General features: G+C 26.2%; 1 protein-coding gene across 2 annotated transcripts in view; it reads right to left on the bottom strand.

Moving 5' to 3' along the window:
* The window catches only part of LOC132926499 (calmodulin-binding transcription activator 1), a 116,470-nt gene extending 90,616 nt beyond the window's left edge, over positions 1–25,854 (bottom strand). For both annotated transcript variants that reach the window (XM_060990863.1, XM_060990864.1), the window contains exons 1-3: positions 25,451–25,854; positions 17,738–17,884; positions 13,380–13,471 (exon numbers count right to left, since the gene is read on the bottom strand). In XM_060990863.1, the coding sequence (XP_060846846.1) occupies positions 13,380–13,471; positions 17,738–17,873 (228 nt within the window). In that variant the 5' untranslated portion in view covers positions 17,874–17,884; positions 25,451–25,854. The remainder of the gene's footprint in view (positions 1–13,379; positions 13,472–17,737; positions 17,885–25,450) is intronic.
* Positions 25,855–27,842: the final 1,988 nt, after the last annotated feature.

The raw sequence follows: 27,842 nt of genomic DNA, 5'->3' as shown, positions 1-27,842 counted from the left end.
TTTGCCACATTCGCATCAGTGTGTGTAAGTAAACGACTCAATGGTTGTAACCTCGTGACCCAATATAATTTCGTTATCCCTTTAAATAGGGTCGTGTCTGGCCACGAACGCCGTTACAAAACACGTATAATAATATACACTCTATTCGCGCACACTTTGAAATAATATATAGGTATAGGTATAATATAATATATATTTATATAGTTAGGTAGGTAGGTAGGTAGGTACTCGTGCGAGTATCTAATCGTGATCCCATTAAACCGACGACGCGACGCGCCCTCCGTCTTTCGAACAACGGCGGCGTCGTTATTCCATTGCGAACGATTCGCGAGGAGACTGTTGAATGATATCGGCGTTTAAATATCTACGTTAATAATCTGCAGCTCGCCCATAAATAAATTAACACATCGAGTTGGCCGAACAGACTGCGGCCAGTCTATTTTTCCTTATCGAATAAGACACGAGAACGCGTATATATATATACGGCTATTTGCACCCGTCCGGTAAACCTTTATTTATAGATACAGAGTGTATATAATTATTATCATTATTATTATTATTGTTATTATTGTATAGCTCTGTACAGTTTTTATCGGATTCCGTTGATCAGCTGCGGTGCATTAAATTAAGAACTATCCAAAGTTGTATTATTTAGGCACTTAGCAAATTACCACGGCCAGCCGTATTTCACAGCAACCGTAATAATGTACAATACTGTCCAATACATTTCTTGTATATACGTATTATAGATAACAGATAAAGTATAAAACGTATGAAATATTATACCGGTCGGTCCACCTTTTAATGTCGATTTTAATTAAATATATCGATTGAAGTAGTGCCGACCGTGTTTAGTGTTTATACTTAGGACTCGTGAGTAATTGTATATTTTATATATTTGGCTCGTGTTTAAGTGCTTTATAATATGATTCACTATTAAAATAGATAAAATGAAAAAACTGTTTAATATATTATAAATCAACCAGAAATCAGTGCTATCAAGTAATAACGTTTGGTCATGGAGCAGGTCTAATCATGATCAATCAGATGGGTAATTTGGAATTATACTTTACACATATGAAAAAGTCAGAAATAATAACATATAATATGTACGACAAAGATTAATCATGAATAGTTATTACAATAATACAAATTTGTATACATTCATTATTATTTTTACTTTGTTGTCGTTTTGAAATGTAATGCATTTTTTTTAAATTTTTTATTTATTTTAAAAATTTTCCCGACGTTAATATAGGTCTTATAGATTACCTACTAAAGATATAGAATAACGATTTGTCATACAGCAAAAAATGCATATTAAGCATAATTATTATATTTTTACACCTTTTACGATATAAAAGAACTGAATCGAGTCGATCAGCTCTAGATCCATTTGCTAAATTTGATAGAAATAATTATTATATATATTTTATTATATTTAATTTTATATTTGATAGAATAATTTTCTAAATATATTTATAAACTTATAACACTTTTACAATCAACTATTAAAAGTAGTTTTTAGAATACCTACATGACTTTAACACGTTAAAAATATTAAGCTAACAAGTTAAATTGATATGAATAATTCAAAAATATCATAAATAAATTGTATTCAGTAAAAAATTATTATTTTGCTAATTCTTATAATACATTAGGAAAGTAACAGATATTAGAGTAAATAAACCCAATTAAATTATTACGACAAACATTTTATTTGTCATGTCTTTAAATTCAGCTTTAATTCTAAAATTGCATGTTGATTGAAGGTAATTAATAGATTTTATATTTGTTTGACGTCAGATTAAAATGTATTCACATTTTCACAAATAGGTTTACAAAAAAAAAAAAGAATAAAAAGAAAAAATAACTTTATTTAATTAAATTTGTATACTAAATGGATAAATGTGAAAAAGTATTGTGATATTTATAATTAACTTAACCATTATAAAAATAGATTAAATTCTAAAAAAATAGCGAAAAAATTAGCTTTGATATTCAAATTGTTGAAGTATAAACGAGTTCTATGATGTATTATTCAAAACGTAGGGAAACATATTATTATATTATTATTGTAAGCCAACATTTAGTTTTTATAAAATGTATACTGACTAATAAAATTAACTATAAAGCTACCTAACTATTCTACGGAATTTTTTTTATTTTAATTAATTTTATACATAAAATTATAAAAATTAATAAAATACAATTTTCAAAAAATTAAAATACAGAGTTAAAATTGAAATTTTACAGAATTGATTTTACCTAATCATTAATGGTATTGACTGAATATCATTAAAACATTTTTAATATTCTAGACCCAAACCCAGAATATTTGAACGTTTTAAAACCAAAAACGTATTAGATAGTAATTTATTAATACAATGAACGTTTTTTTTTTTTTTTTTAGAATTACCAGTGTTTTATAATTAATTACATTCATAAAATATACGAATAAAATTGAATTAACGACGTAGGTATGCTGACTTTTATAAACGGAAATGTTTTTTTCTTCAAATACGATAATTAATCATAACTTAAAAATTAAAAATAATAGTGTAACGCGTGTTATAGTGTTTTTTATTATACCCCAAATGAAAATAGTCGTCGTGAGTACCCACCTAACCCCTTGAATCTGGTCTGGCTGCGTTTAACTCGTAGGTAGTTTACATTAATAGGGCAAAGTTTAACATCATTACGGTGATGATGTGAACAAATAACTGAAAGATGGAGTTACACCTTTCGCTTTGCGACGCAATGTTAAATGTTTATCTATACCATGTAAATATTTGCATTTATTTTAGTGTCTCGTAGGTATTGGAAAATCAATAATGTTTCTCTTCGGAACTGTGTAGAGAATATGAATATGAAGTATTTGTATTATTATTAATATTATTGATCGCTTACAACTTTGACAGTCAGTATCCATAGGACTTGAGATACATTATAATGTACTTGTAACTTGTTTTAATGAAGCTAAGTTAGGCAAAGAAATAAAAATGCTACGAATTTTTAAATTGTTTTCAATAAATTGTTTAGTTTTAGAAAATTATAAAACAAAACATTTCTATTAATATTTAATACGAGTGACACGATGATGTGAAAAACCGAGAATGAGTTTTGAGCGAGACGCGTCATTGTTTATTTTTTTTCTTCCGCTCAGTTGTTTTCTTATATTTTTACTATAATATATTCATAACTTAATTATAAATTGTATAACAACAATGTACGTATATGTAGTGGTTTAGTGCTCAATTTTAATACATTTCACCAAAGGTAAACGAGGAAACGACAATAAATAGTGGTGGTGACGGTGGTGTGCGTATACAGCGAATATAACACCGCTGCAGCTAGTGCATCTACATAATAATATTATTATACACAGACATTACGCGATAAATAATCACAGATGACTTACTATGGTCCATCGCACGTGCACCTACCGTGTGCTGTGATATTATATTTTAAATGAACTCGTGGGTCTATAATCCGTTATAAGCGTATAGTCGGATAGTCCTGTTAAAAACGTCGTCAACTATCAGTGTCATGGCCTATAGCCCGCGATTGGGGCTCTGGCCCAGTAATTTTTAATGGGCCCCAAGCCCCAAGCTCCAAACAAACAAAAAAACAATTTAACCAACTTTTAATACATTTCGATAAAATAGATTTATTTTTAATTAAAAATAATTGTGCATGTTAAACTTTTTTGTTATCGTAATAATTATTAAAAACAAAATGTATAATTGACGACGTTTTACATGTTTATTTTTTACAATTTATTACACACATAAAATAGGAAATAATAAACAACCTTAGTGTAAAAAAAAAAAAGAATATTAACATTAATTTAGTAAATTATAAACTATTGTTAAAATATTAAATAACTATTTTAATTTATTACAGACTAACTTATTATTAGGTATTAATAATTAATTCATCTTTGTTTTAATATTGAATGATTTTTTTTTTTTTATCTGACAGACAAGTTAAAGGATACTGTTGTTTTATCGAATTCTTATTTTTGAAAATATTCGTTCACACTTAACTTAACGCGTGTACGTGTATTTGAATGCAATGCACAATTTGTTGAATAAACCAGCCTATTTCGCTGCGATTCCAATAGAATTTGAAATGTTTCATTCACGACTCATAAGTCATTTAAATATGCATTTTGCCCATTTATCCTAGTCGGGGAGCCGATATTGAAAAATATCCAAAAGCCCTCTGCGATCGGCGGGTAGTCGGGCGGACCAGACCGACACTGCAAGTTATTGTCTTTTAGTATTTTAATTTTTAACAATATAATAGGTATATTATACAAAAACGAATGAACGCGGTTTTATAGGCCGTACTGTAAGATGTGTATTATATTTACGTGCCTTTTAACAATTTATGATGTTCGCAGATTATGCGCACGATAATCGTAATATTTAGTACGTCATAATATTATAATAACGTCGTCGTCATATTAACTATATTATATTATGTTCGAAATATAATAACTATTATACATGTACGTTAATACCCTGTTAAAAAAAAAAAATAAAAAATAATAATAATAATACAATTTCATCTCTTGTATCGTCCACGTTCGGAAAAAAAAATTATGTATTATATTCGTGTACATCAATATCATGTCTAACAGTCCTAAACACGAACTATCGTAATAAAATAATAAAAATTTAATGTCTACATTTTCATTTGCTGATTTGTAGGTAGCTGCAAGTACAAAACAAGGTACCAACTATACATAGCTAGTGAAATAAACATTTTAATTAAGTAAGTGACGTTTTGTAATACAATAGTTCATTTGTTGAACTACGGAATATAATATGTATTATTTCATATTATAAATAATTATTGTGAAACGCATCAGACACTCGGACGTAATTAAACAACACACATATTATATCCGCTCGTCAGTATAGTGGACGCGGGTAATGGCTATATTATTATATAAGTATTTATGTTATACACAACGAGTACGACGTACCTACTCAAAATTATTATTTTTATTATAATTTAATATTATTGTATATTATATTTCTATTAATCGTTTTAAAATACGAATAAAAGTTAACCGCCTAAATGAGTGATAATTCGGCTATCCATTAAAAGGCCTACTTTTCTCTGTGGTTGACATCAAATATCGCGTTGTTTGAACACTCGTGACGTATGCCGTTTATACATCTAATATTATATACGATAAATTACACGAGTGTTACAATAATAATGTTATTATAATATTATCTATACGGTGCCCGTAACGAATAATGACGATTCGTTATAGTATAGTGGTGCGCATGACATTCGCCTGTACAACCGACGTATATCGTTTATTTCACAGTCTCACTAAACTTCTGAGCTTTTCGATAAGCCCCCCGACTGTGTGTACACTATTGGTACGATATCGGAGTGAATAACGCCTGTATGTGCTTGAGAAAAAAAAACTATCTACTCAGACGAACAAAACGAATACCGCCATGAATTTCTTCGCGAACCGGGGCAAATCACATTAAACATTTCATACACCTTATATATACGCAGAAATGTAGCTCAAATAAAATATTGCGTGTCTGCGGAAATAATATATGAAAATCGAGTGCGGGATTGAATATAACGGCGGCGGCGGCGCGTATACACTGCCGACTGGAACTCGAACTAAGTGTGTATAATATATTTGAACGTGACAATCGTGATATCGAGATTGTAACTGACGGAGTTAAAAATATAATATATCCGCGGAACGTGCACGTACCCGGGGCATCGTGAAATCTGATATAGGGTTATCGATTTCTTTTACCGGAAAAACGTATGTATTGGCGGTTTAACAGGTATTATTATACAAAATTGACAACCTGAACTCTGCCGGTTCCTTCATTTTTTTTTCTCTCTAATCGGACTTATTTATTAATAAGTTCTGAAAGGTAGAATGTAAACTATCGCTATATCTACGTTTACACGCGGTTACATAAGTCCGAAAAAGCTAAGGGAACCGTGATGATGGAAGGCTTTCGTCTCCCCTCCCGCCCACACTATTGAAGTGCTACCAAACATTTTTATTTGTAATTTACAAATATTTATTTCAAGGTCAAGTGCTGTCCAATTTCAACTTTTAAATATATATTTTAAGCATCTAATCATCGAAAAACTCTTACAGACGATAAGGTATATAGTTTAAAAAAATTGGCCAAAATCGGAAAACCGATTTCAACATTATTTCCTGTCGAAATAATAATTATTTGCTGACTGAATTTTATTTTATCTATCGAAACTTTTCTATATTCGTTCAAAGTATTAAATATTGAAGTCTCTATATAATGATAACTATTATCTTTTCTAAACCAATAATACTTTATTCACTCCTTAGAATGAAACTTTCTTTTAATTATCGAAGTAACTAATAAAAATATATATACGGGTGTATATAACTACTAATCGTAAACAAAAATAGAAAATAGAAAATTATTATTGAAAAATTAAATATACCTAAAATATATTATGACAAAAATATGTAAAAAAAAACACGTACGAAAAATAAATTTACTGCTAACGCAAAAACACTTCTACCCCATGAACACTCAATATTTATTCACTTTAATTAATATTTTTAACTAGTTATCTTATTTAATTACTATAATAAATAATAATAAAATAAATACTTTTAAATAACTAATAATTTTAATAACGCAGAAATGTCTATTACTCTAAACAATATTTTTGAGATAAAATAACATAGATTAGATTTCAACGTAGAATTCAATAAAAAATAATAAAACAAAATCTCAATCTTTAACTACAATCAATAAGTTATAAAAAAAATAATAAGGATTAGTAAAAATAATCTGTTTTTGACCAAGTGGCCTATATACAAATACATTTAAACAATGTTATTTTTTCATTAAAATTATATAAATGTGATTGACTAACTTATTATTAAAACTAATGTTACAAGTCAGATTATGTTTTTTAAACTTTAATCAAATCTGAGTTTTAAGTTAAAAATAAACGAATGATTTATTTTGTTTTTGTTTTACTGTTTATTAAGTATACTCAAATAAACTACTCCTTTACGAGTTTTTTGTTTCATGTTCATTGTTCGTAGTTCGTGCAAAAAAATTGCTGGGGCTTAAATATTTTGTTTAAGAGAATGTTTTGAAAATCCTTTAAGCACGGTAATTAACAAATATAAATAAATTATGTTTATTATGTGTACAGTAATTAGTTAGTATATCCCACAAGCAAAGTAAAGAAGAATTTTAATCAAAATAGAGAAAGGTACTTAAAATAGCTTTTGATTATGCTTAAAAAATGTATATAACTAAAGCTTAAAAATTTTTATATTATCAATTGTTTCATATTTAAATTTGTGTAACCCAGTTATTTCTATATAGAATTATAATAGTACCTACAATTTATATATTTACTGGGTAAATAAAAGAAATTTAAAGCGTGTATCCTACCTAAATACACTTTATCCAAGATATTTTTCTAAATTAATTTTATTGTTTTAAAAATAATACAAATTATTTCAAAGATTGTGTTTTAAAAATAATTACACACTCGTTATTAAAAATTGGTAATATAATGTTGATAATACACCATATATATGCATTAAACTATATAATTTAAAAAATAAAATAATGATTTAATATTTGCTAAAATTAGTAATATCCAAGTTAATTACTCGATAGTTTATTTCATAATATTTATAAATGCTTATACAATAAACAATTTATTAGTTGATTTTTTTCAAATAATCCGCAATCGTATTATGAATTAGGATGGATAACCCTATGAAAGATTTTATAGAGCTATTTTTTTCAAATATACAATAATAACAATTAAATAATATCATATATTATGTTGTAGTTAGGTAATTAATATTCAATTAAAATATGTATTTATTGTACGTATGTTATCTATCCTTGGTAGGTCAGTATGTATTGTGAGCGCTCATAGTGATCTCTACACAGTATATTAATTACACAATTAACTATAATTTCTTTTAAAAAATAATATTAGCTTACTGAATTTGAGGTGATAAGACTTCAATATTTTAACTATACGTCCGGGAAAACTGTGGGAAATTCAAAACTAACCTGTAGATAACTACATATAACTATATAATATAAGTATGGAACAGAAATAAATTAAAAACAGAATACTGTTAAGAGTAAAGTATTGTCAAAACTGAAAAAAAAATTACATAACATAATTATACTATTATAATGGCATGTTTTTGTGATAACATGATTGATTTCAATATCAATTGCCGAGAGAGCAAATAGGCTCGGTATGAATTCAACTGTGAAAAAATAACTGATGACATTGTGTAAAGCATTATTCATTGAAACAAGAAAAAATTGATTATATGTATACATATGTATATATATATATATATATTATATATAATATGTATATGTATTCATGTACAAAACAAATGTATACACATTGAGGTAGGAGTAACGATAAAAGAGAGGAATGCAAATAAAACTATTTTATTACAATTGTTTTTGAGGGATGTTGTTTCCGGGCTGGTTCCAGCTGGGGAAAAAAACAATTTATTTCTTCATATAGGTGCTACATCATGGCTTTCAATCCCTCTAGCGATTTTGATTTCATTTTAAATATTAAGTTTTTATAATATCGATTTAGAGTTGGCCATAAAGTGCTGTTGGCATTTGCAACGATGGGAATTCATCCAAACAATGCGTGCATTTGGTTTATTATCAATTTTATCAATCAATTGAATTCTTGCGTTTTGTGTTAAGAACGAAATTACAGTTTAATACTAAGTTGATATATTTTGACATTTTTTCCAATTATATATATTAATTATACCTAACTATAATAATAAAATGGCATAACCTATTGAGTACTTACTTATCTTTGAATTCCTATTTTATTTCTAATAACAATAATAATAATATAATGTGTATTTAAAAGACCTGTATTATAGCTACATAATATTTATAAAAGTTGATAAGAATAAGATAAAATAAATATGAGAATAGAAAATCGATTATTTAATGAAAAAGATTGTCCATAGTGACAATGTGTGGCATACGTATATTTTCCAAAAAGTAATATTTATGTACTCATTATATTCCCGATTGTTTTAAACTTTAATTAACAACACCGTCCTTTCATTCAAATCTTAGTAAGTATTCTTACAATTCTTTTTATAGACAAAAACAAAAACTATAAAATTACAAAAATGTGTGTAGGAATAATATTTAGTATTTCTAGATTAATCATGAAAAACCGAGTGTATTATACTTGCTGTTGGCCATATTATTATTGATGAAAATATACAATGGTTATGACAATGGTTCGTGTTATCCTTGCTAAAATGTCGTTTTTAAAGTGTAAAATAAATAATGGGTGTTCAAAAATATGATAAAATATTTAACTACATAATAATAATAATAAAGTATTTTAATAACACGCATGTAGAACTAATTAGATTGATAATAATAATAATAAAAAATCACATTGTTTAAAAGTAACTTGTGACGTATATTTTAATATTTCATGTGAGTATATAACCCGGCCTAACCATAAAAAAAACTCTACACCGGCCAGCTATTTGACACTAATTCTAACTATTAGAATATGAATTGTGTATAACATAATGGTCATAATACGTTTAGAGCATTTTAATATAATAATATAGTCAATATATAATGTATTTTAAAATTAAACCAATGTTTTCAAATAACAAGATGACGTAATCAATTGGGTAATTAATAATTGTAAACCATTTTTATATGAAGTCCTCAAGTCATTGGATTGACATTGAAGTTCAATTACGAATACGAAAAAATAGTGTCAATTCAATACAATGCACATTGCACATGCGTGTACTAAAATACTATACGTACAGTTCCTTTAATGTCAACATACATATACTTACATAAATACACATATACATACATACATACATACATACATACATACATACATACATACATACATACATACATACATACATACATACATACATACATACATACATACATACATACATACATACATACATTACCCCGATATGCGAACAAGGAATCATTAGAGAAAGAAATAGAAGATCCCCAGCTGAGCGATGGAATTGAATTATATGAACGCACGTCAGCCGAGTCACGGGTGATTTTATAGAGATGGGAAGGTAGAAGTCTAATAGAGTATGAAATCCGATAAATTCGCCGTTTTATATTCAACCGACGAAATGGCGTAGGGTGGAGTAGGGATAAAAAGCCGCCCTCCACGTGAAATCCTATCGGACAGCCAGTACCCAATGACGTCTAAATTGACATTTCACATACGTAACAAACTGGTCTTTACTAGTTTGAAATGAAAATATTTTAAAGTACATTAAAATTCAATAGTCAAAGCTCTCAGGAAATTTCAAGAAATTGGAACAATTCCTATACTGACGATATAATAAAAGGTACAATACGTAGTTTCAAAATTATATTTTAATAAGTACCGATTGATTTATAAATTATACAAGTACACGATGTGGTACTATTTTAGTTTTTAATAAACCAATCAGTAAATAAAGAAGAAGTCTGCAGTCCAAAAAGTTACCAACACGGTAAAGTGGAAAATTGCATTAAATTACAATCAATGGCGATCAGTGATATAAATAAATTATTATCATTGAAATGTCAGACTAATTAAATATTGAAATATGAATAATTAAACATTATTACCATAAAATAATGAAGCTAGCTGAATTCATTGGCATTATGCATTTGAAATAAATGAACAGAGAAACTTTCTACTTATACATTACAATTAATACAATATATAACACAACAATTTAAAAAATAAGATTAATATTTGATTTTCGTTAAATATTGACGTAAAATATTTTAAACAGTAAATATTTGTTTTCAAAAAATCTTCGATTTAAAATATTTATTAAGCTACAAGAATATATTTATATTTAAATACTATTGGTTTATAAAATTGATATATACCAATATGAAATGAGGTAAATAGTATAGGTAGCATTATATTATATTAAAATATAAATTTAAAAATTTGTATCGATAATCTGTATGAATTTTATATTTTTTGAAATAGTTGTAAAAAATATTATTAAACTATTAATATAATTACTATATAAAAAAAAGAGAACCAATTAAAATTATCTCTAACCGAGTTTTCAATACTTATTTAAATTTTTTTACATTAGCATAAGAAATTATTTTACTTATTTTTATTTTTATTTTATTTGAATACGATAATATCCCATGGTCGCGGTCGGGGTGAAGCTTACCAAAAATGTTTATTTTGCTATATTGGTTTAACATATTATCATTCACTTTTTATTAAAAAGTTTTAAACTTAAATTGCAAATTTAAAACCAAAAACGTCAACAACAGAATATATATAATAGATTTTTATATTAATTTGTATTGAATAAATATAAAACAATTTGAAATCGAAATTAATCGAAAATCGTATACTCGCTATATTCTATAAAGCTGTGTATAATAAATAATCAACTACAATTTTCTAGAACTATTGTTTTTAAAAAATAAAAATAATATAAGGAAGTTTTAAATTTAAAATATTTCAGTACACTCGTTATAATAATTAGGAATAAAGTAGCTAAAAAATTACAAAACCAATAACTTCTATGCTATAAATAGGAGACAATTAATGTTTACTCCTTAAAAAAACTTATTTAAATTACAGTTTATAAATTAAATGGCAAATACGTAGCGTCAAGTTTGAAACAACAGTATTAAAAATATAAATCGTGGATTTATAATTGTTACAGTAAGTACCTGCTGAAGACAGCGGGAAAATGTTCGTATATATATTATACTGAATTAAAAATTAATCTTTATTGTTTTCTATGTATTTACGAAAAGGGTACTAAAACAACCTACCCGACCAATTATACGAAATCCTTTAACCTCAAGTCAAGTCATACCGAACGGCAATTATAATATACAGATTAATTAAATAAATAGTGAAAAAAAAGGTAAATAATTGTAAATAAATAAATCAGTAGTTAAATATCAAGTTAAAAAAACATGTAGGTATAAATGATAAATAATAAAAATAATGTAAAGTTTTAATTTTTTTATGTATTACTTTTTTACATCGCCTGTTGGAATACACAATAATGATTGTTCAACCATTAAAACTTGATATTTTAAAGTTTATTTTCCAATGATAAAGATATGTCATCTACTCGTTATTTATCATAATAACTTAAAAGTGTGAAGCCTCCACAAAGCACTTTCCACAACGTCACACGTTTTTATGAGGCTTCAACATAAATATATATAAATATGTGTACAATATATATATATATGTATTATAATTTAATAATCTACTCGCGTACCCCCCTCGCTGTCAAACCTTTGAACTGATATAGGTACTCGCAATAAATAATTATAAATCGAAATTTAATTATTATTATTTTTTTTTTAATATCTGTTTCACCTGCAGTATTCGAGTATTTCCGAGATCGGTATTATATTTAAAAATCGAATCAACTCAACAACTACTTAATTTTTACTAACGTGATATTTAGTAAGCTATATATAATATATATATATATATAGATACGTCGGGTATATTCATGGTTTAAATTAAAATTTTGTCCGTAATTTCAGCTGTTATATCTATGTCACACCTTTTATTATAACCGATTTAATAATTTTTATTTTTTTGTACATAAGTAATTACTTCAACTAAACTTTAATTACATTTTTCGATAGAGAAAAGAATCTACTATATTAAATCCATCAAATAAGCAGCTGATTACTGGGTCACATTATCGGAAAAAAATTCTGCGTGGAGAACGATAAAATTTAATAACTATATGTCCTATTAGGAATTACACTATACTTAGTACATTTGATACTTCAATATTTTTATGGTATAAATATTGTTATAATGCTATCCTATATGAAGCTTTCGTTGAGTCAAAATATCACTTCCAGAAATAAAAATTTTTTTTAAAACTATATAAAATAAACTATGGTCTTCATTATGGGAGGGGTAATCCGATATAGTGTGTCGATCTACAAATTAAAACAGTCATCAACCACTCTACTTGTTAATTGTAAGTTTTTAAATAGTTTTAAGCATACGAAAACTTATGTAGGTAATTTATATGATTGTTATTCAAAAACTTTATAATGATTATTTGTTATTTAAAGATAACGTTATACTTTGAATAGCTATAGAAAAATATTGCTTAGATAGTAATAAATAATAATAATAATGATAATAATAATAATATAAAAAAAAACTTAATCTGTGAACTTTTTAACATACTATGCACTGTAAGCCTAATCTGAATATCTCAATAGTATAGTTTTATTAATAACTTCATTGTAGCTTACCTCGTTAGTGTTCCAGCGATGTCTTTGAACAGGAAAATGCTCAGCACGTGGCAAACTCTCCAAGTTATCTGGCAATTTAATTGGTTCTCCTTCTGAAAATGTAATTAAACGTTCATGGTATGATAAATACTTTATGTTTATAATCGTTTAATGGATATATAACACATTAATTACACAGCATTTATATAGCATACTTAGATACTATTAACAATTTAATGAAATTTCAGAAATATCTAAATCAAAGTATTTATATATTTAAAACAATTTATAGATGAAACTCAATTCAAAAAATTAAATTAATATATTATTTTTTTTAATAAGTTATGCACACTGAAAATTAACAAAACGAGTGCCTATTTATAAACAAAGAGATGTTTACAGTGATTATAATAACATTTCATTGTATGTCCCTGTAATTTTATTATATAAAAACAAATTACGTCTTATGCAAATTAAAAAAAAAATGCTTATGAATATTTTATCTGACTTTATAAAATATTTTAAATTAAGATTTAAGTTCAAAACTTTAAACTTTTAAATACATTATAATATAGTTTGCTATACAATTAATTTTCTAAGGACGGATAAACAATTTCATCCGTCTTCAAGTTATTTATTCAAGAAATAGTGTTTCATAACACGTAACATAATTTAGATAGAAAAAAAATCAATAGGTAGTTATAATTTTAACAATGATATCATTAAAATTAAAAATTTTAATTTATTTAATATACTTATGAAAAAAATATTTCAGTGTATACTTTTGTGCATATAAATTTGTTTTTTTTAGTCATTAAACATTTAGTTTAAAAAACTTAATACAAACTACGTCTATGAATTATTAGGTTAAATATTTTAGGGATTGTTCGTTAGTAATTAAGTTATTTATAAGATAGCTTGTGTATACATAACACATAAATACATACATACATATTTAAAGTTATTTTACTCATTTTTTCATGTATTATACTTGGATTATGCCTTTGTCAATAACCACATAAAGTCTACTCCTATGCAAAATATAACATGAAACACTTAAATTTTTAACGTAAATGCATTAAGACACGTCCTTTTCTTAGCAAAGTATAAAAGTTATGAGTGTTATGACTATGTAATAGAACATAAAAGGTGTAAAATGGTATAACACTAAAATAAAATGCCGTATTTCAACACCACTATAATTATAGTTGTTATAAATTCAAGTTTTCTAAGTTCAATATTTCGATATTCGTATTATATAGTACTATGGCGTTATAAAAATAAAAATGTTCGTTATTTAAATTTAGCATAGAAGTGTATAATATTTTCCTCAATAACATCGTTTCAGTTTTTTGAGTAGATAAGTTATTAAAAGCGGTGATAAGATAACCGTATAACGAGCATAATATTACTTATTAATTATTATAAAATGTATAAGTATTATAAATACAGACTGTCAATATTTAGTCGAATAAAAATCGTGTGATAATATCTGTAATTTTTAAATAAACCAAAAATGTGCTTGTCATGCCAACTCCCTCGTTTATTTGTAGTTCATCAGTCATCACTAATGAATTCAAAGCATACATTTTATATTTTAATGATATTTATTTAAATTGATATTGATCACATTATTATTCTATTAAACTGTTAATTATAACTATAGTTACTTTAGTTATGTTGTCTTAATGAGACTTTAGACAGATATCTGCTTCATTAGAGATTAGGTTGGAGTAAACTTATCAACGAACTTACACTTTGAGTTGTTACAATAATAATTACTAACGCCGAAACCTCTGACGAGTTTTTAGCATTACTACTCGTATAATTACAATAATATTAATTAGGTTTTTTGCGAACAAAATAAAAAAATAATTTAATTAGTATTAATTTTACAAAAATATATGCAATTAATCATTTAAGAAACATCAACATTTATACTACAATAATGACTAATATTTCATAGTCTAAGTCTACCACATTTTGAACAAAATAAAATATAATTATTAATTAGTAAAAATAATAAATTTTATTACGTTGGTTTGTTTCCAATAACATTTTTTTAGAGAATTAGAGTTAAAAATACAGGTGACAAATAATTGTATTGTTTCCTGAAAATATGCATTATAAATTGATCAGAATTATCTTCAAAATTAAAATATAAAAACATGACGTTACTACTACAAAGTCCTTTTTTCCTCTTAAAATTTGATAGTAGGTCATATTGCTGTAAAATTATTAAAAACAACAGAGTAAAATATATGATTCAGAACGTTAAGTTTACTATGTTATTCGTCAATAAGACAGAGACAACACTGAACAAATGCGAATATAATGTCCTCTTAATAAATTTAAAAAAATAGTTTTTAAAAACGAAAATAAGTTATAATGAGCAAGTACTTATAAAAATGGCTTTTTCATAGTTATCTAAACTCATACGAGGAAACTTTTAAAAATTGTAATACGCAATTTATTTTTATTCTGTTAAATGACTGTAGGTTACAAGTTACAACCTAAGCTGTTCAAAAAACTGTTTTTATAGTATATCTAAAGTATTAATTATAATTAGGTTAATAAGTGATAAGGCAATAATAAATGCTTTAAGACTAATGTAAATTAAGTGTTATAAATTCATATTATATATAGTTATTTCGCAATAAAATCACATTAGGATACAAAATAATATTGATCTTGATGTTCTTATTTAGTATTAAATTTCATAAAATTAGAATAAATGCTAAAAATGTATTATTTTCGTTAAAACTTTGATTATAAGAAATTCAATCTAGAACAATATTTTAATATTCACAAAATTGGACTTTTAAAGTTATATTTTTTGACGAACTTCCCATTTAAAAAGTGTCTTTTTTACATTTCACAATACTATTTAATTTCTAAGAATCTACAGTAAAAAATACAATTTTTGAAATTATATTCACTTTTAAGTTTGTCTAATAAAAGTTTTGGTTTTTATAAAATAATAAAATTGAATATTGTAGACTTTGAACCAAGTTGTATGCAATACGGGAGTAAACAAATCAATATATTATTATTATTATATTATATTTAAATATTAAATTAAACATATAACAATATGAACATTGTAAATGTACGAATATAAAACAAAATAGTTTAAATTGTATTTTATTTAAACGATAGGTTAGGTTTAGGAATTAAAAGATTCTCATTTTTATATACCCATGCATTTTAGTGTATATAAGTATATTTAATTTATCCACCATAGTAGTATGTGAATTAGTTGTGTCAGTAAAAATACTAAAACCATATTGAAACTTATAGATACACTTATAACAAATACCTTTAAAACAACAAACTTTCTTATATTAATATAATTAGTTTAGCTTTATGTATAAGCATATAGGTACCTATCAAATTTCAAGTAGTTACGTTAACTAATGTTGTCTATAATTTTATGAATTTAAGCGATGCCTAATAATTATTATTGCAATTATGTATCGATGTGCTTATCATCTGTTGTACTATTTTTTATCTCTGCCGAATACACGTAAAATATAAAAATCTGTAGATACACGACTATTCGTATTGGTTTTATTCTAGGTGCATCGAACGTTTGTCATAATATAATACAAAACGGTCGTTGCAATTTCGAATACCCATTTTTCATTAAAACTGTACGCATTTGCCATGACAGTGTCTATAAGTGTGTTACCAATATACACCCGATGTTTATCTAAATTGCAATGTTGGTTAATAAATCGCAGTGTGAAAAATAAGCCAGATATCTAAATCATGGGCTGTATTTGACAGTTTACGAATTGCATTTGTAAATAACATCATGGTTGATTATATTTTTACTGTTTACCCCGAAGGGGTTTAATGTATTTTACTGTTCACATTTTTATTTTTAAATTTTGATCTCTAAACGAATCTAGAAACGATGTACCTACCTATCTACCTCGAAAGAAATGAAGATTTTAATTACGATTTCATTAAATCAAAAGAACATTATTCATGTATATTTCTATCTTCAACTGTTCAACAAACCACAATTTATCTCGTTATACAATTAATTTCAATTAAAGTGCATACCTAGTGAAAAACTATTTAAAGTGTTTTTAGAATTATCATAGTTTAAGGAATTAAAATAGTATTTGGATAAATTTAATGTTATTGATAATGCAAATATATCTATAAAAATTACTAAAGCTTGTACCAACAGAATATTAGACATATTTCAAGACAGTATTGATTCTCGTTTGAATGGATTATTCCATTTTATCCCGTGATAAACAATTTATGCACTACTAGACTGTTCATTGTATTGCGTAATTTTTGAATACGATAAGTTATTAGAACTTTTATAGTATTAAAAAAAAAAAAACTAAAAAATATATTACTTTGATTTAATGGAATGTGATTGTTTGCGTGGGCGTGAGTTTGTAGATGTATTCTCGTGTGGTGTTGTTGACTGTACAGTGTGACTGTTTCACCCGTACAATATTCTGCAGTGAACGACTCATGACGACTGGACATTTTTTTTTTACCTGAAAACAAAACAAAACATAATATATATTATAAACTTTGTGCTAATAAATAATTTATTGTTCATATTATGGGTAGGAGCTATTTAGAAGTTATTTAGAGTCAAAATGACCATGTTATTACTATTGACTAGGTACATATTACTTGACATGTTCGCTCATCTGGAGATTAAACGCGAATAAAAAAGTTACATATTAATATATTACAATAATATAACGTTGCACTAAAAACCGTAAAAATCCCGCCAAATGTACTGTTTTTACTAAAGGCCACATTGCTAACCTCAACCTGCAGCCAAAGTCCCCGATTCTTATACTCAGCTCAAAACAAAGTCATATGCCTAAGCTAATAAGCTACCAATAATTCAAATTCACACAGATAATATATCTGATATTTTTCTCATTTCAAACCTAATTCATTAATGAGACCTTATTAACTTCCCTATTATAATAATGTTAAAACATTCAAATTTTGTTATCAGTTTAATACAATTAATGTCATAATTATAATATCGCGGACCAAATTTCATTATTAATATTTGTTTTCTTAATTTAATAGTTTAGTACCTATTATGTATTGATTGATTAGTTTATACTTAAAACTATAATTGTCAAAACTAAAGAAGTTATACCGAGTTTATAAAATAAAAAATAAAACTAATAATACTGCGATTTGTCACTCATCTAATAATGTTAGGACATTCATAGGATATCTAAAATTTAATTCTGAGTTTCTATGGTCTCAACCGATAACTGTAATCACCTCTCTATACGTTATTTCTTATTTTGGCACGGAATTTAGTTTAGGAACTTAGAAATTGGTTGAGTGAATCAAAAAATTCAACTATTTTGTAGTTTTGTACCTCACTTTAAGTTAAATTACAACGTTTGATTGAATAAACTTGCTACCAACTAAAATATATATTGTAAAACTACTAATGTATTGCAATGTTATTAATTATTTAATTACATCCTTAAAAAGATCTAAACATAAGCACAGAAACTACATTTATAATATATTTTACTTTATTAAACGAACTTTATATTATTCCATAAATATATACTTTATATATGAACAACATTCAATATAATTGATCACCAATTAAAATAATGAATACATTAAAATTAATATTCTATGCACTATGTAGAGTTGTAGATACTATATGCAAATTTGAGTCTTTCGTGATATCACGCATTTGAATAATCGTTTATAGTTATTTGATTTACCTTCGATAAATTCTAATTATGAGATCGTGTTTTATTTTGATTGTCACATCGATAATATAATTCCGCTAAACGTCTAAGGCTGTGTTTGAAATCATTGTTATGGTTTATTGATCAAACTATCATTATTTAATTTTAATGATACCTAAAAAAAAATACCATATACCTACCTATACCATTATAGTATGTTATTACGTTTACGAGTAAGTATCTATATTTACCTCTAGTACCTCGTGTTTTTAATAATTTTATTTGGTATATTTATCGAATTGTCGATTAAAAAATACGTTTCTGTGCAGAGCAATATTTAGATATATATTTTAAACAAATTGACAACACCATATACTAGCAACAACATAATCTCGAGTGCATATGTAAAATAACGCTATGATATATTATATATTATTTGCATACCTATACACACAATAATAATATAATATGTACATTGTGCATTGTATATCAAACATAAAGTGCAAATGTATTTCTTTCATACGGATATTTCGCTATAAACATTGAATTTACTTGGCACGTCTCGTCTTTGTCTTCGCCAAAATGTTTTTGTGGTCGACATTGTGTCTCCGCGGTTTACATGGACATTCTTTTGTGAATATACTCTCCATACATACATATTATTCTATTGATAGTGTGTAATATATAGGTAGACAAATGGTGTACTATGTTTTTTAGTAACAAATCAATTGTAAATAAATCAATATTTAAAAGCTTACATATTATTATGAAATAAATGTAAGTAATAATATACATTTAAACGTCATGAGTACGCGATATATATCTATATATAATATATTTACGTAATAAATTATTATATTATACGGAGTGATATATTTTGCACCAATATAACTAGTTAACATCAAGCCATATTTTAAATCATAACACAAATACACACATACACATTATTATACTATTCCATTTGAACCAATCGCGCAGTATTCACCATTTACGCAAACATATTATTAATTGTGTTGTTTCTAACTAGTAACTACCAACAATCAAAGTAAATACACGATGATGGTGTTCTCCTTTGTATATAGGTACCCACTGCACATCATATCCCACGATATCGTTAAACATTATTGAAAAGCTGTTTAAGTTAGGACTTAAGACATGTTATTTACCGTTCATAATCAACATTATTATTAGGGTCGGAATATTAATGCGTTGGTGCATTTCAAAGAAGTAATGGAAGACGAAAGCATATTTCAGAATATACACAGGATACCTACGTATTTTAGGTGAAATTGGCATGATGATATAGATGTTATAGATTTTAATCGAATTATTATAAATAGCATCTTCAACAGACTGGAACTTAAATGGTAGGTCCCATCGCACATTACATTTAAGTAAAGCTTCTTTCGTTTTTAAAACGTTTAAAATGATTCTGAAGTATCGTACTTATTAATTTTTAAGAACTATAATGCAGTGGCTTTATTTTGATTGTTTAAAACCGTTAAACCACATTTTTAAGTGGGCAAAACTCTTACACCACCACAAGATCACCACAGAAGGTAAAGTAAGCGCACGTCATTCTAGTTTTTACACGTATAATATAAAATAAATATGTTAAAAACCTACCATAATAATAACAACTTTAATTTTGGTCATGAACTTTCTCCTCGTTTTGCGGCGATTATACATCAAACTGTTTTCGGAACTTCGGATGCATTCCCAATGCTCACAAAGAAATAGTGTATTTTAAAATTACCTACTGATATACTTAATAGTTTTAAAATAATTATTATTGTTTATCGTTTAGGTACATTACTTTAACTCTGGCTATACTGATTTTAGTATGAAATCTAATTAGGGACATCATATTAGTGGGTGGTTTATGGATAAAATAATATTACTTCCTAATTTATACCTTGTGATACCACAAACGGTATCTTTTCAACATTTTTTACTAATTTATTAAAATAGCTTACATCACAAATTCACGCTTTAAAATAGTAACGTACTGTGCACACTGGAAAGTAAAGTTTTTAAAGCGTAACTACTTATATGACTATGATTTGTATGTTTATTTTTGGCTTCAAAGTTTGATATGAACACAACGATTAGAGTTGCGCTAAATTCTGATATTTAGTCAGTATAATAATTTATATTTTGAATGTAATTTATTAAGTTACTGAAAATTAAATTCAGTCGCATTTGTGTAATAATCAATTATTTGTTTTATTTCTGTTTCCAAATCATGTTAATTATGAAAATAATATTAGATATAGGCAGAACTGTGTGATATATTCGTAATCAAATACTTATTATACAATCTAAATAGATTGATGAAATAATTTCAACGACTTGTGTCCTCGCTTGAAAATTAGATTTACTGATATTCAAAAACTCTTTAAAGTCTAGATTCATCAAATATATTACTAAAAGAACTGTCAACATAGTTTCTGTATATTGAAATGCAATTATCAACGCTTTGTTAATCTTTTTTCTCATAAAATCGATTGTACAGTTATGTAACATTACAGATCTTCTACGCCAACTTATTTATCCGGGTAAAAGCTTTGTTTTTTAATGTTTAAAATAATTTTTTATTGTTCTTATCATACATTTTTGCAATATATCAAAATAATTTTAATTTAACTTCTTATTACATTATAAGTAACTTATAATAAGTGTTAAAAAAAATAAGTTAATTATTTTGGTTGTGATTCGAATTAGTGCTCCACTAACTTATTTTCAAAGTTATGATAGTTTGTCTAAATCAAAGTATAGTTTTTATGTTTTTATGATAATATTTTAATTTACCAATAATTTAAAATATTTTTATTGAATATTTACTCTCTTTTATTTTTACTCTATATTATATTTCCATAGAAATATATATTACCTAGCTATATAACTTGATTGTTAGATTAAAATTAAAATGTTAAAATCTTTTAGCACTGAAATATTTACCAAAGTACATACGTTTTATATTGATAGCTAATAAGTAAACAAGTAGGTATAGTAATATAATATTATATTATGGTTATATGGTTAACAGATTTATTTTACGTTATTTATAAAAAAAAAAACTGTACTCAAAGCATTTAATTTAAGTACTTTTTAAATCAACATTAGTATACAAATGTTGACAACACGTACATATATTACAATTTTCAATCTCTGAATACAACAATAATGTATAAGATGTATCAACTATCAAGAATCGAGCAAACGATAATTTATTTCTATACAAATAAACGTATTAGTTTTTACTTTATAGTATTATTATTAGTATTTAATTATTGTAAATTTTAGTTCATACCTACAAATAAAAATGACTTTTGACGATTGCCTATCAATTATTCAAGTATTTGATATCGAATATATATTTTTACCATGACAAATTATTTATTTATTATAAAAACATTTTTAGTTTTACAATTCTAGTAAAGCTTGACAATAATATGATTTTAGATTCTACACTTACGAAAATATAGTAGTTTTCCAATATTTTGTTTTATATGCTCGAAAAGTTTTAGAAGAATTGGTCACGGCTGACAATCTTAATTAGTTCAGTAAAAGTAATCTAGTATTTTCTAAAATTGTTAAAATAAAAGAAAAAATATAGAAAACCTAACTTAACAGCTAATATAACTTATTTAATCATTATAATTTAAAATTTTCTTTGACGTTAGAGAAATTTTAATTATTAATTTTTAAATAATAAATTTAATTTGTATAGGTTTTATTTATTTTATAAATACGGTAACATTTAAATACTGTATTAAATAATATATATTGTAATGATTTATAATTACTTATAAATATAGATAGCACGATGACTATTATATTATGTTAAACTAGTCAAGCATTCAATACCGAATTTCTATGCTGTATATTTTTTAGTCTTACACATATACATAAAGACATTTTTCGAACTTCTTTAATACTCAAGTACCTAACAAATGATCAATAAACTGAAATTTTAAAGCTCGGCACGATCTTTCATTTATAAACTATAAAATAAATATAATTTTTTATTAAATTAATTAAATGCATATAAATCATTGGTTAATACATTTAATTATATTACATATTATTATTCCAGTGATAAAGATTTTATACACCATATAACTTTTATAATACTTAATAAAGTTGATTTATGGTTTCAGGTTATTTTGTCAAAAATAAAATGTCTAAAGACAATAAAATATATTCAAACTTAAGTACAAAAAAAAAAAACAAACAATGTCGACGCTCCATTGTTGCCAAGAGAAACATCGTAAATTTGATAATTGACAATAGTTTATTGATTAGTAATAACATAAAACAGATAATTCGGTTTAAAAAGAGAGAATTTAATCCACTATTTACACAAGGTGATTCACTAAGCATGCTTGCCCTATTTTTTTTTAATTTAAAAAGAAATTCCTTTAACTTAAATAATACGCACATTTTATACTATAGGCATATTATCACAAAATACGTTAAGAAAAATATCGAAGATTATAAAAACATATTATATACTTTATGATTCGTACTTTAAAATTAGTAACCAAAATCAATAGTATAATTATCATTTTATATAATATACATTATAGAGGTACAGTGATTCATTACGCATGTTTACACCCATTTTTCCTTTAGTAATACATTTATTGAGATTCTGATTTTAATAAATTTTATATTATTTTAGGGCTATATTTTTAACTACTTAAATGCTTTATATTAGTTAAGAAGTGTGCTTTGGTGATACCAACTTTTTTTTTTTAATGAAAAACATCATCCTTATTTTCGTAAATGGTTAGTCGAATGATTATTTTGAATATGTTAGTGTATCTAATTCGAAATTCAAACAAGTGGTATTCTTTTTAAAATATGAAAGTACACAAAACATGTGTATATAATATCTAAATATCTGAAACCCATGAGAACTTTATTTAAAACCCATAAATATCTGACAACATTGAATCATTATTTAATCAATATCAATTTTTTTAATTTTTTTATTGATTTTCGAATCAAATTAACATACGCATAATTAAAAGGTATTTTAATTAATTTGATAAGATTAATAATATGATGATATAGGTACAACAAAAATAATAATTCGATATAGTAATAATATAGTATATCTATATTTATATCAATAGTCATATTGTTAGTGGATTTATAATTCAATTATTGTTATTTTATTTTTTTATTTTTTTTGAAATCACAATAAAATATAAGTAATGAAATTTACTTGAGTTAATCAAAATTAGTGAAATCATATTATCTACTACGCTGTACTCCAACAAGTCAAAGTAAATCATTTACTATTTATATATTATCATTTTAATTCATTTAACAGTCATAATATTATTATCAAAAATTATATAAGAAACTATTTATTTCGTCGTATAATAGTGTTTCTAATATAATATTATGTACTTTTAAAAAATATTATTTTATATATGACTAAATACTTATATTTGCGTATGTAATTTAATAATAGAAGTATCTACTTTCGAAATAAAATTAAATCTGATTTCTGTATAGAGTGGAAGTTTTTAATCAATTATTATATGTATCATCATTAATCTTATATAATTATACCATAAAACACAATTTTGATCATAACTCCCATGGGTATAAACTTTATACGTAGGTACCTACTTATATGTTTGTTTAAAAGTTGTTTCATGTAGGTACCTAATTTAAAAGTCTAGTTTTAAATAAGAGAATGACGAAAATAAAGGTTTATAGATTAAATGAACAACAATAAAAAGTACTTTAAGCACCGTCGTTTATAGTTGGTGCATTTAGGTAGTAAGATTAAAAAAAAATGACTACATTATTTTGATAATATTTAAATTAATAACTTAATAAACACCAGAATCGTACATTATATAAAACATTCGAGTTAAAAGTTTACTATCATTTAATATAGGTAGGTTACATTTACAATACTCTATTCGTTAGAAATACCAACGACTTAATGATTATTATTATGGCCGTTATTCTAACTCTCAATAGTTATTTTACGTACATTATTACTACAACACGTCGTTTGCTTTACGATTTATAAAAATTAAAGAATAACAACTGTGTTTTCGATTAAGTACAAATAGTTTCATTTATTGCTATAATTTACCGGCAATATTCGTAGTAGCGTTTCAATTCATGTTATATCTCATTTTAGACAATTTTCAAAGGATTAGGTTAAATATTATCAACTATAAATACCATATTATATTACATTTGAGAAAACAAGTTTCACGTAAGTATTAGTATTTTTATTTCCACTATTGTAATAAAATAATTAACAAAATAATAACAAAATAGTACCATATAACTGTATTATGTCAATATAGATACAATATACTTAAACTGTATACGTACCGCCAGTAAAAATGACAGTCGTCTATATTATTTCATGTGAGTTCGCCGCCGTATATATATATAGTTGCGTCCCGTCGATCAGAAAGACATCGCAAAATCGGAGTAAAAAGTCAAGTTCAAAAGTCACGGCCGTCGCGGGTGTTTATACTGATTAAAAAAGAAAAAAAAAAATTCCTTCCCTTCTGTGTTGTGGTTTGTGATCTGCCGGCAATGGTAAGTAAGTATCGCGACGACGGATGATATAATGATTTTACTTTACGACGGCGTTGTGGCGACGTTGTACGTGACGGGACGGCCAATCGGACGAAAACGACGGAAAGGCATTGCGAAACACGCGTTTGTCGGACGGCGCAGCGTGACCGACTGGCGTGCGGTCGACACACGGTGTAGCCTTTGGCACAAAACGGTTGTCGGTCGGTCTCTGTCGGCGACGGTAGATTTGGCGACGACGGCGGCGGCGGCGGCGCTGTGGCGGTAGTGGCGGTCGCGCCCCCACGCCCCTGACACGGTCGCCCGCGCACGCACAACTCTTAAGCACACCCGGTGGTGCAGTAAAGAATCTCTTTGGTGTATATCATTTTTTTATAACAGACACACCGCAAAAGGTGTCTTGTGTATCTATGTGCGTGTGTGTAAAAATATAATGTAAAATACACACTTTTATTTTTTTGTTGGCTTTTGGTAGGGATTTTAATGTAAGTGTGTAAAAGTAAAACGTCTGTTTTCCAAAAATTGTATCAAACGAGTCTTACTACCAGTTGCCTATACGGTCGGTGAAAAATATCGTAACCTTTTTCAGGAAATTACAAAATCAATATTTTCCCATAGTCTCGTTACATGTACGTATTTATTACCTATTAATAACATCGGTCGTCAAACAGAGACTTGTTAGACTGTAAAAATCTTCAAACCTCAGTAAGATATTAAGTACACTGTCAAATGTATAGTACGAAAATCAGGTGTAGTTATGCAAAACTCTGTCAGTCCAATCGTGTTTTCTTTATTTGTTCCGATTGGACAACAAATAATAATACAGTTATTTTTTTACGTTTAGTCTACTTAAATATATACGTATCACACACGCAAAGCCATTCAAGGAAAAGAAGCTAATTATTAAAGGATGTATTTTAGGGGGGGGGATGTTTAAATTTATGATAAATCTTACGTTCTCCGAATTGAAATGGGGACTTGTGATTACATGTTTAGTATGGAAACAATATGTGTGTGTATGTGTGCTCGCTAACGCGCGTGCGCTTTCGTGCAAGTTCGTTTAATAAAGGTTTGAACCATCGACAGTCTGATCGGTTTACGGGTGACTGGCGACGGTCAAGTTTTCTCGGATCCCACAAAGTTTTTGGTCCCACCGGTCAATTATAGTCAATTACCGCTATTGTCGACTTTACCCAGTCGTACGGACGGTTGAAAACCTATGCATTTTATAATACCTATTACCTATAACTAAATGGAAGGAACAGATGTTTGGGATATTACCTAGCTGTCTTAGTTATATATATATATATATATAGTTTCTGAAGACAATTTAGATTTTAATCACAAAATAAAATCGTCTAAGTACAAATATAGCAGATTAATGTCGATCGATTAGAATCGCTAGCAAAACATCGGTTGCAACTTACGAAACGACAAAGTTTCGTTTCGGTTTTTTTTTTCGTTTCGTTGTAAATATAATATCATGTTGCGATAAATGTGGTACATGCTTTTTTTGTTATTATAAAATAATATTTACGTTTAAAATTTATATTTTGGAACATAATACAAATTAGACATTATATCGTACATAAAACACAACGTGAGGAAATTGGTCACCTAATGATAAAATCCAGTGTTATTAAAATTTTGATTCTATTCATTATAATTGGTCAATTTATCGATTTAACCATCCAAGATATCCCAAGTCGACAAGGATGCAAATTTGGTGATAAAAGGGTATAAATGAATAAATAATTTATTAGGAATGACATTTTTTTTAATGTTTTGAAGTTCATTTATTTACTAATTCTATTTTAAAATAATTTTGAAATATTAATTATTATTAAATAATGACAATAATGTACACAATAGCACAGGAGAAGTAATATGGACGGTGACGGAATGGAAGGTTTGTAGGGTAAGAATTTACGAATATATGATTGATTAACATATTGTGTCAAAATTTGAATTGCATAGGACCAAATAGATTTTATTAGACTATCCTAAGGATACAATCAGACTATATTTGTCTTGACTGAACATGACAGTCTTCAACAATAATTAAACTTGCAATGTGATTTATTGTTGTAGACAGATAACGTCTGACTAATTGGTAATACAAGGCCGAAAACAAAATAAATATTTTTTTCCAGCAAAATCTACCCGAAAAATTTAATTTAAA

The sequence above is a fragment of the Rhopalosiphum padi genome, chromosome 3, assembly GCF_020882245.1.
Source record: "Rhopalosiphum padi isolate XX-2018 chromosome 3, ASM2088224v1, whole genome shotgun sequence".
Classification (NCBI taxonomy): domain Eukaryota; kingdom Metazoa; phylum Arthropoda; class Insecta; order Hemiptera; family Aphididae; genus Rhopalosiphum; species Rhopalosiphum padi.
The sequence above is the reverse complement of the archived record's forward strand: the minus strand, read 5'-3'. Positions and strand labels throughout refer to the sequence as shown.